Source organism: Entelurus aequoreus, linkage group LG08 (assembly GCF_033978785.1).
Source record: "Entelurus aequoreus isolate RoL-2023_Sb linkage group LG08, RoL_Eaeq_v1.1, whole genome shotgun sequence".
Taxonomy (NCBI): domain Eukaryota; kingdom Metazoa; phylum Chordata; class Actinopteri; order Syngnathiformes; family Syngnathidae; genus Entelurus; species Entelurus aequoreus.
Genome location: NC_084738.1, coordinates 20,571,047 through 20,582,212, shown reverse-complemented (window position 1 = coordinate 20,582,212; position 11,166 = coordinate 20,571,047). Strand labels below are relative to the sequence as shown.

Genomic DNA, 11,166 nt, shown 5'->3' with positions numbered 1-11,166 from the left:
TAGAAAATAAATTATTTTTATTTTTCTTAACTTGAGACTTACCGTGGCCCGTAGTTTGGGCACCACTGGTTTATAGTACAGTTTAATTTCTCCACTAGCCTTCTTTGACCGTGACACCATGTGACACCATGTGACACCATGTGACACCATGTGACACCATGTGACACCATGTGACCTGCCCTCCAGCAGTATAACAGTCAGGTTAAAAGCGCAGGCAGCAGGTAGCAAAGACGTCATGTCACAGGTCATAGGTCATAGGTTAGATTATTTTCTTTTTTTTTTTAAAGAAAACGTTCCAATTAAGTGTAGAGGGTGTGCATTTTGCAAACTTTTTTATTTACGTATTATTGTTTTTATTAAAATTGTCTTGTTTTTTTGTTTTTGTTAGTTTTTTACTTTTTTTTTGCAATTTAGGGCCCCCTTCAAATTGTGTGTGTGTGTGCTCATCCCCACAGCTTTTCAACCAAACGGAAGTCCACACACCCTCCAAAAATCCCCCCCCACCTCTTCTCCTGGGGTCTTCACGCTTGGCCCTGTGGACGCCTCACCTCAGCTACACAACAACATGAGGGGGAGGGGGGCTTTATTGTGCGTCTATACCAGGGGTCGGCAACCTTTACCACTCAAAGAGCCATTTTGGCAAGTTTCACGAATTAAAGAAAGTAATGGGAGCCACAAAAAAAAATTTTTAAATTTAAAATGAAAAACACCGCATACAGAGCTTAAATGCTTTGTGCTATGTTAACCAGGGGTCTCAGACACACGCACCGGCACACACTTTCATGTGGAAATTTGATGTTGGTGCAGCCCGCGAGTTTTCAATAAATGGCGCTTGACAGCGTCATACTTGCCAACCCTCTCATTTTTCCCGGTAGACTCCCGAATATCCTAGCGTGATGACACTGCATTTGGCGCCCTCTACAGTCTGCCCCAATAGTGTACCTGCTCGACCACATGTAGAACGCAGTTTCAGTTTGCTCATGTAAGTGACAGCAAGGCGTACTAGGTCAGCAGCCACACATCTTACACTGACGGTACCAATACCCAGAATCCCATGCAGCCCTAACTCTTCCGCTCAACCAACGCACGGAGAGGGGGGGGGGGTTGATGTGTGGGGGGGTTGTGGTAGCGGGGGTGTATAATGTAGACCGGAAGAGTTAGGGCTGCATGGGATTCTGGGTAATGGTTGTGTTGTGTTTATGTTGTGTTACAGTGGGATGTTCTCCAGAAATGTGTTTTTCATTCTTTTTTGGTGTGGGTTCACAGTGTGGCGCATATTTGTAATGTAACAATGTTAAAGTTGTTTGATACGGCTACCGTCAGTGTAAGCTGTGTGGCTGATGAGTAAGTATGCTTTGCTGTCTCCTGTGTGTGCAAGTAATAACAACATACAACATGTGGCTGGACTGGCACGCTGTTTGTAAATGCTATAGAGGACAATTACTGCAGTGCAATTAGGGCATGTCCTTTATTTAGTAATTAGAGTGGAAATAGGATTATTTTTACCCTGGGAGTAATCTATGAGAGACACTGAGATCCATAAGTCTCCTGGGAAAATCGGGGGCGTCGGCATGTATGTAGCTGAGCCGCATCAGAGTGGTCAAGGAGCCGCATGCGGCTCCGGAGCCGCGGGTTGCCGACCCCTGGTCTATACAGACATACTTGCCAACCTTGAGACCTCCGAATCCGGGAGATTGGGTGGGCGGGGCCGGGTTAAGGGGTGAGGAGTATATTTTTAGCTAGAATTCACTGAAATTAAAGTATTTCTTATATAAATACATAGTACAGTACACAGTAATGAAAACACAGTTGTTCTACTAACTGTACTGTACTTGCTGCTTACTTTAAAAAAAAAAACACTTACCTTTCACTATTTGAGTAGCTTTTGTTCTGCCATTTGAGTACTGGCGAGCGATCTCTGAATCCGGGAACATATCCTTCATGGATTTGTTGAAAATATATATAATAGTCTCCTTTTCAGGTGAGAGGACGCTAAATAGGGATGTGCGTATCGATCCTGTGGTATCGATATATCGATACTCACACGCTACTCATTTGGCATCACTTTTCTGAAAAAAGTATCGATATAAACCAAAAAACGGCGTGTGGGGGTGCAAGCATCACTTTGAGATGTTTTTGATGACTTACTTAACTTACTATGTGCTGGGACACCCCTGTACCTGGCAGAGTATAGAGCTGGCCCAGTCACGTGACAGGAAACAGCGAATGAGCGTCGTCAAGGTGCAACACACACACAGCCAGCCGACAGCGTTGTTACTTTTCCTGAACAGCAATCTGAGACTTCAGTAAAGTGTGACGTGTGACGACATATCTCGAGTACACTAAAGGTGTGATGGTGTAAGACATTTTTGTAGATCATTTTTCCAAGTTCATTTTCTCAGGGAACTGTCTTTCGTATGCAGGTTTATAGGACAAGCAAATCCTAGGAAATTATTGACTTTGCTTCAGAGAAGTGCTATAAGTTTACTTCCACAAAGAGGTTTGAAACATAACATTTTCATGAATAATTGTTTTTTTAAGCTTTTTCTACCAAGACTTTTTTTTTGAGGAATAAGAAAAGTGAAAATGTGTATATTTTTGTTTATATTTAATTTATTTTTCATATTTATGTTATTTATTTTAATTTTACTTTTATTATATATTGACCTTAATAAATGTGGTATAAATGGTCTGTATTTGTCTTGTGATTTGTCTTAAATAATAACAATAGTAATAATATTTTTGACTGACAAAAATTGCCAATAAGAAATGAATGGTATTTGGTATCGGTATCGATGAAAATGCAAGAAAAGGTATCGGTATCGTATCGAATCCTAAAAGTGTGGTATCGCCCATCCCTAACGTTTGTCCGGCTGGAAATTTTGGACATTACTACTTGCTGTAGTTTTGAAGCAATGCATGATGGGAACCCGGATGTTGTGTGTCAGTGTATTAACGTGCCGGCTGGAATAAACACACGCTGAGAAATACTGTAGCTCCGTGCCTGCCTACTTTATGGGTTATAGATAAACCTATGGATAACGGAGACATAGATAATAGTCTCCTTTTCAGGTGAGAGGACGCTAAACGCAGCGCCTCTCGGGAGAGGCACTGAAATTCGGGAGGGTTGGCAAGTATGCTATACAGACATACTTGCACACACTCCATTGGAATTATTGAAGGTAGTATTATTCCTTTTTGTAGCGTATGTGGGACGGCGTGGCCAAGTTGGTAGAGTGGCCGTGTCAGCAATCGGAGGGTTGCTGGTTACTGGGGTTCAATCCCCACCTTCTACCATCCTAGTCACGTCCGTTGTGTCCTTGGGCAAGACACTTCACCCTTGCTCCTGATGGCTGCTGGTTAGCGCCTTGCATGGCAGCTCCCGCCATCAGTGTGTGAATGTGTGTGTGAATGGGTGAATGTGGAAATACTGTCAAAGCCCTTTGAGTACCTTGAAGGTAGAAAAGTGCTATACAAGTATAACCCATTTATCATTTATTTATCATTTGTATGTTATTGGGACAATAATTGCTGAAACAGCATCACATCATGAGGCTAGTCTAAGTACTCTTTGTTTTGGTTTGTCCGTCTTGCAACAATAAGGTGTGTGTGTGTGTGTGTGTGTGTGTGTGTGTGTGTGTGTGTGTGTGTGTGTGTGTGTGCAGCCCCCCCCCCCCCCCCCCCCCCGGCTACAGGATGTTTTAAAGGAGAAGTGAAGCATTACATTTGGTTTAAAAAGTTCATTTCCAGCACACAAGTCAGGCAACCTAAACTTCCTTGACTGCTCGCAGTAAATTGGGTGTTTTTACCCATATTGTGTTTTGCACCAAAGAGAAACAGGTGCAGACTTGAACACACGCAGCCGTGCGTGATTCTGCACGCAAGACGTACACTTTAAAGGCGGAAAGGAGTTTTGCTTTGATAACAAGACGTGGTCAGGATGGAGCGAGCGACCGCGTGGCACCTCCTCTCAGACGTGCCCCCATAGGAGCAATTTATGGCTTCCTGGCTCCTGGTAATGTGCAGAGTGAGGACAACAGAATTCCAATGTTTTCTACTTGAGCGCCGCAAATCTTGCTCAGGCCTCCTCGGGGTCACTTTCACGGCTACTTGAAGTGACTTATGCGTGAGAAAGGGACACTTTTGCTATTGATAAAAGTCGTGTTTTATGTTAAACAAACACACGTGCGAAAAGAGAGTTTCCTTAAAGTGTTTTTTTTTTACTGACAGAACATCCATATAATCCACAATAGAACATCTTATCCACATATTTACATATTTACACACACACAGCACATGTTTTTAAGACTCCAGCACTTGGTTTGGTTGACATAGTGCAGGTTGGAAAATTCATTGTCACCAGCTAAATATTTACAGGATGAAACTAATACTTCTGTTGGGCTTGAGTGTACGAAGTGCTCCCTGCACAGTATGTACATATATTACCTCCTCCACTGCACCTCTCTGCTACATATTATTATTATTTATTTGGTTTTCAGTGCTTGCAGCATCGTTCCCTTCTCTTTACTCAGTGCAATTTCCTTGATATAATCTGCTTCATAACATAATGTGTTCTCTCTGGCTTGCTTTTTATGCCTTTTTCCTGAGTTTGACTCTCTTGTCGTCTCCATGCCGACCAAGAAGCCCCACAAAAATCTTACTGCACCTGCTATTGCACTGAAATGGTGTTTGGGGGGGAAAAAAAGTCCCATTTCTCTCCTCGGTGGCGCCAATGTGGCTTCTCAGCCTGGCCAGGCGTTGTATACCGCCCTGGTTCTGTGTCACGTAGACAAGCAGCAAGTGAGTTCAGAGGGCGCTCAATCCACAGGAAGTTCGCAGGGAATCTGCTGCGCCGCTTTGGCCGCCGTGTAGGCGTGCAGGAAGTCCTTATAGCGAGGGGCGCAGCCCAACCAAGCCTCCCCGAAGTGGACTCGGCCGGTGAAGAGGAAGCTGCCTGGACCCGGTTTGACGCCGCACTGCAGCAGGGTGCGGATCTCCCCCCGGGTGGAGACGCGGCTGGTGCCTGTGAAGAGGGCGTACTTTTGCCGGAACACCCGCGTGGCGCTGACCTTGATGACCGCCGCCCGGAGGTTCTCGTCCTCCTGCACGGACCTGATGTTGCCTCGCACCACTGTGGAGGAACAAGGCACGCGCTGGTGAGCTCATTCTTCTACTCCCATAAAATCTGATTCTCATCATTCCTCCACTGTTGCTTTTTTTTTGGATGCACAACTTACCAAAGTCGCTGGTGCACACGGCCATGAGGATCTCCGTGTTGTTGCAGGGTCTGCATGCATCTGAGGGAGCAAGAAAGTCGGTGAGTGACTGCATGGAACTCATTTTCTTTTTTCGTTAATTAGCCCTTGCAAGTAAAACGTCCAAACGCACAGAAATGTGCAAGGAAAATAACAGACAGCTGCTACTTTTACCCCACCCTAAAACCGTCCCGGGTGTCTGAAGTCGCACCATAAAAGCCTCTAGTTCAGGCCTATTCAACTGGCAACACCTACACCAACCCCCGAGTTCAGTGCAAAACTTTTTGCAGAAAATTCCTAAAAACACCCGTGTTGTATAGAAGAACTTGCAGTGACATTTTAACCTTGCTAGCAACTGAGGCGTTCCTCAAGGCATCCCTTTAAGTCCTCTCCTTTTTTGGTGTAGCTTTTTGATTGATTGATTGAACCTTTTATTAGTAGATTGCAAAGGAAGAGAATACATTATATGAAACAGTACAGTTTACACAGTACAGTACATATTCCGGTAACACACGAATACGTTTTTCAACTTGTTTAAGTCGATGTCCACGTTAATCAATTCATGGTAAAAAAGCTGTATCTTATTTGCTTCAGATCTAGTCATTTGTTGAACTTCTCCTTGTGGTTAGTGTGTCCGCCCTGAGATCGGTAGGTCATGAGTTGAAACCCCGGCCGAGTCATACCAAAGACCAGGTGTCCCCAAACTACGGCCCCATCGTCCAAAATCAGGCCCGCGGGAAGTCCCAAGTATAAAAATTTTTTAAAAAAAGGGTTTTTTTTTCTGTCTTTTCTTATCCACTTTGTACCGCTTGCTACTCACGGTGTCTCCTAGCCGCTCAGGCAAATCATATTGTCTAAAAATGCATTTTTTCATCGATAACGTGATATCATCGCGCGCGCGGAAAGTGCGCTATATATATCTAATATATATATATATTTATATACATATATATATCCATCCATCCATCCATTTTCTACCGCTTGTCCCTTTTAGGGTCACGGGGGGTCGCTGGAGCCTATCTCAGCTACAATCGGGCGGAAGGCGGGGTACACCCTGGACAAGTCGCCACCTCATCATATATATATATATATATATATATATATATATATATATATATATATATATATATATATATATATATATATATATATATATATATATATATATATATATATATATATATATATTATATATATATATATATATATCTAATATATATATCTAATATATATATCAAATATATATATATATATATATATATCTAATATACATATCAAATATATATATATATATATGTATATATATACAGCCCGGCCCGCGGCCAAATTGTTTTAACCCAATGCGGCCCCCGAGTGAAAAAGTTTGGGGACCCCTGCCAAAGACTATAAAAATGGGACCCGTTACCTCCCTGCTTGACACTCAGCATCAAGGGTTGGAATTGGGGGTTGAATCACCAAAAATGATCCCCGGGCGTGGCTAGCGCTGCTGCTCACTGCTCCCCTCAACTCCCAGTGGGTGATCAAGGGTGATGGGTCAAATGCAGAGAATAATTTCGCCACACCTAGCGTGTGTGTGTGACAATCATGGGTACTTTAACTTTTTTTTAGTTATACTAGTGGTGTTCCTCAAGGTTCCATTTTAGGTCCACGCTTTTTTATCATTTGGGCCCGCAAGTTTGGTCAAGAAAAAGTTGTGAGGGACTCACATTTTTACAGCATATTCTTAAAAAAACTAAACTCTAGAGTGCTATCTTAGAGATGGTCTTTGACTGGCTTTTTTTTTCAGAAGGTCCTTAAAAACAGCAGTTATACACCAAATAGGCAAAAATCAAATGCCTATGTAGAGGATGCTACTTCTCCGGAATATACAAAATAGGACTAATAGTGAATACTTTAGCTTTCTGAAAATGTGCCCACCAAATCAATATAAAGTTAAAGTACCACTGATAGTCACACACACACTAGGTGTGGTGAAATTACCCTCTGCATTTGACCTATCCCCTTGTTCCACCCCCTGGGAGGTGAGGGGAGCAGTGAGCAGCAGCGGTGACCTTGCTCAGGAATCATTTTGGTGAATTAACCCCCAATTTCAACCCTTCCTGCTGAGTGGGAGGTCCCATTTTTATAGTCTTTGGTATGACTCGTCCGGGGTTTGAACTCACGACCTACCAATCTCAGGGCGGACACTCTAACCACAAGGCCACTGAGCAGGGTACCCAACTGAGGCGTTCCTCCAGGCACCCCTTTAAGTCCTCTCCTTTGTATCTTATTTGCTTCAGATCTAGTCATTTGTTGAACTTCTTTAGTTATACTAGTGGTGTTCCTCAAGGCTCCATATTAGGTCCACCCTTGTTCATCACTTGGGCCCGCAAGTTTAGTTAAGAAAAACATATTTTTTTCTTTAAAAAAAAACCTCTAGATTGCTATATCTTTGACTGGCTTTTTTTTCAGAAGGTCTTTAAAAAACGCAGATATACACCAAATAGGCAAAAATCGTGTAGAGCAGAGGTCCCCAAACTACGGCCCGCGGGCTGGATCCGGCCCGCCAGCGTCCAAAATCCGGCCCCACGGGAAGTCCCAAGTTAAAAAAAATTAACTTAATAAATTAATGTTTATCGGTGCGGCGTCTTCAGTAATGCGGACGCTGCATCGATCCGTTGTGGTGAAGAAGGAGCTGAGCCGGAAGGCAAAGCTCTCAATTTACCGGTCAATCTATGTTCCCATCCTCACCTATGGTCATGAGCTTTGGGTTATGACCGAAAGAACAAGATCACGGGTACAAGCGGCCGAAATGAGTTTCCTCCGCCGGGTGGCGGGGCTCTCCCTTAGAGATAGGGTGAGAAGCTCTGCCATCCGGGAGGAGCTCAAAGTAAAGCCGCTGCTCCTCCACATTGAGAGGAGCCAGATAAGGTGGTTCGGGCATCTGGTCAGGATGCCACCCGAACGCCTCCTTAGGGAGGTGTTTCGGGCACTTCCGACCGGTAAGAGGCCACGGGGAAGACCCAGGACACGTTGGGAAGACTATCTCTCCCGGCTGGCCTGGGAACGCCTCGGGATCCCCCCGGGAGGAGCTGGACGAAGTGGCTGGGGAGAGGAAAGTCTGGGCTTCCCTGCTTAGGCTGCTGCCCCCGCGACCCGACCTCGGATAAGTGGAAGAAGATGGATGGATGGATGGATATATATATATATATATATATATATATATATATATATATATATATAGCCTGGCCCCTGGCCAAATTTTTTAACCCAATGCGGCCCCCAAGTCAAAAAGTTTGGGGACCCGTAATGTAGAGGATGCTAGTTCTCCGGAATATACAAAATAGGACTAATAGTAAATACTTTAGCTTCTAGGAATGATTTTGTGAATTAAAAAACAGCGGCACTTTGACCTATCTTTAAATTCTGAGCTACTAGAGCAGGGATATTCAACCATATTGATTTGGTGGACACATTTTTAGAAAGATTAATCTTAATCTTTCTAAAAATGTTGATTTGGTGGACACATTTTTAGAAAGATTAATCTTATTCTTTCTAAAAATGTGTCCACCAAATCAATATGGTTGAATATCCCTGCTCTAGTAGCTCAGAATTTAAAGATAGGTCAAAGTGCCGCCGTTTTTTAATTCACAAAATCATTCCTAGAAGGGCAAAAAAATGTAACCAAAGCATTGTGCTGGGAGGCCCCTGGCTGCACATTCTCCACTCTTGATAAATGAGATTCCTTCCTCTCCAGTGCAAAGCAAACCGAACGTGTGGGTGGGGGTCTCTAGTGCAGACAAGTCTGCCCCGCAAGCTCAACAAAAGAGGGGAGCATCTCAGCTGGGGAGAGGCCTCTGTCGCCTAGGAGACGGCAGTAATCCCAGAGTGCTCTAGCGGCATGCATTCAAAGAGCCAGAGAAAGCCCCCCCTCCTGTGCTTTTGTGGCCCCCAACTCCGCTTCTCCTGCCGCAGGCCAACATGCCTTCAGAACCCGGAATGACCGTCAACTCACCAAAAGTGCTGATGTGGTTGGAGTCCAGCGACAAGCGGGCGGTCCAGTCCCCCCTCAGCTCGTAGCGGAAAGACGCCGTCCGCCGGCTGATGTCTTGGTGAGGCGTCGCCTGCAGGAAGAGCGCCAACGTCTCCCCCGGGGCCCGGCTGAAGCAGCGCACACTCGGCGGGAGAGACGTCTCCAGCCGGTCCCCCACCAGGAGCTCCAGGACGCCGTCCCTCTCCAGGTAGAGCTGGGCGCCGTGGAAGTTCTCCGAGGCCTTGACGCAGGCCGTGATGAGGCCCGAAGAGCCGCCGCCGCCACCGGGGCCCACGGCGATGGAGGGCAGGCGTGGGGACAAGGTGAGGCGAAGTGCTCCTTTGGGGTACAGCCAGTCAAGGGTGCCTTCGGAGCAGTGGAGGGAGATCTGCTCCACGCTGCCCTGCTGCTGGGACAAACCACTGCAGGGGAGGAATCAAGAAGTCAATACCTGCAGCTTGAAAAAAATAAAGAACATTTTTCTTTCTTTTTTTTCCCCACTTTTTCAAAAGAGCATTATCAGGCTACTTTTTCACTGTGAGGCATTCAGGGTCCACTTGCCACCAAATGTGCCCGTTAAAGCCTCATATAGATGCAACATTGCTGCAAGCGTGACAAGCGCCGCCTGCTGGCAGCTCTGCAGAAGACAGGTCCTCTCATAACATGCAAGAGTCCTTTTTTAAATATACAAGCACCCAGTAGGAAAATGGTGAAATTATGCATACAGTTTTTTGGAATTAATCCAAGTCTGTCTGGACCCTCCTGCAATCAAACCCCCCCCCCCCCCCCCCTCTCGCCCCCCAGCTCACATGCAGAGATCTTTCAGTCTCAACATGTTGCGGTCAAAGCAAGCACCGGTATTTAAAAGTTAGGAACTATACTTGCCTTCCTCTCCAGCTGCACTGGTCCTCCGAATAATTGCATAAGGCTGCATGGAATACAATCCAAACGCTGTAAATCCCCAAAAAGTGCATCTTTTAAATAGAAGGGATTTCAAAAATGAAAACTAATCCAAAAGCTGCACCAAAGCAGTTGAAATCCTTCTAGGCTCTAATCTTCCCAGCCATCCTCTTGGAAGAAGTTTGCTCCTCACTCACTCACTCACTCACTGACTGAGCTCCAAAGTTTATTCCCCTCAAGAGAAACTTGAGGGACCAATCAGAGGCCGAGTTTGGAAACTTTAAACCACTGCTCTCTCAAGTGGGAGGGGGAGGGGGGAGGACTTTGAGGGTATTAGGGGGCGGGCTTGGGTAGGTGGGTGTGTGTGAGGGGGGGTTGGGGGGGGGATTGGGGGGCCGGTTTAGTCAGTCAGTCTGACCTGAAGAAAGAGTGACAGTGCATAAGTATGTTACAATTCTCCATTGTGTGCATTTAGGACGTGGAAAGTAGCTGAGACAATGTGAGCAGTTAGTTTAGTCTCCTTCCTCCTCCCCCCTTGCAGTGTGTGTGTGTGTGTGTGTGCGTGTGTGTGTGTGTGTGTGTTCTTGTATTTTCTACCACTTTGAGACATCAACAAGGAAAAGTACCTTCCATTTGAGGACCGGTGAACAAGTTAGGACCAAAATCATGGTCCCAATACGGAAAAGCGTTGCATCTAATAGAGAGCCAAATACTAGAGTCCGTGAACATTGCTCCAAAGTCAGGATTTTTTGTTCATTTAATGTGCGTACAAAAGTAAACATTGACAGGTGCAACGGCAGCAATATATGATAAAACAAGACGGCAGCTAAAGGAGGACTTCCCTATTCATCCGCGGAAAAAACCCACCAGGTGAACAGCTGATTTTACGACTTTTGGTGCTGACGTAAGACAACCCGCGTTCCATATGTGACCATAGGATGAACAAGTGTGTGTCGGTTTTAAAAGTGCTACCCCTCTGGCCAACATATGTAATAACAA

At 45.1% G+C, this 11,166-nt stretch overlaps 1 protein-coding gene across 1 annotated transcript; it reads right to left on the bottom strand.

Moving 5' to 3' along the window:
- Window positions 1-4,157: 4,157 nt before the first annotated feature.
- metrn (meteorin, glial cell differentiation regulator) lies at window positions 4,158-10,361 on the bottom strand. Its single transcript, XM_062054887.1, has 4 exons — window positions 10,153-10,361; window positions 9,250-9,689; window positions 5,238-5,297; window positions 4,158-5,131 (listed from the first exon to the last, which is right to left on the bottom strand). Exons 1-4 carry the CDS (start codon window positions 10,239-10,241, stop codon window positions 4,818-4,820), a joined length of 903 nt encoding a protein of 300 aa, XP_061910871.1. The 5' UTR covers window positions 10,242-10,361; the 3' UTR covers window positions 4,158-4,817.
- Window positions 10,362-11,166: the final 805 nt, after the last annotated feature.

Excerpts from the sequence above, each read along its gene's own strand:
- metrn (XM_062054887.1), bottom strand. The coding sequence starts at position 10,241 with ATGCACTTTTTGGGGATTTACAGCGTTTGGATTGTATTCCATGCAGCC. Across the intron at positions 9,690-10,152 it reads CAGTGCAGCTGGAGAGGAAG|TGGTTTGTCCCAGCAGCAGG; the intron begins GCAAGTATAGTT and ends CCTCCCCTGCAG. Across the intron at positions 5,298-9,249 it reads CAACCACATCAGCACTTTTG|ATGCATGCAGACCCTGCAAC; the intron begins GTGAGTTGACGG and ends TTGCTCCCTCAG.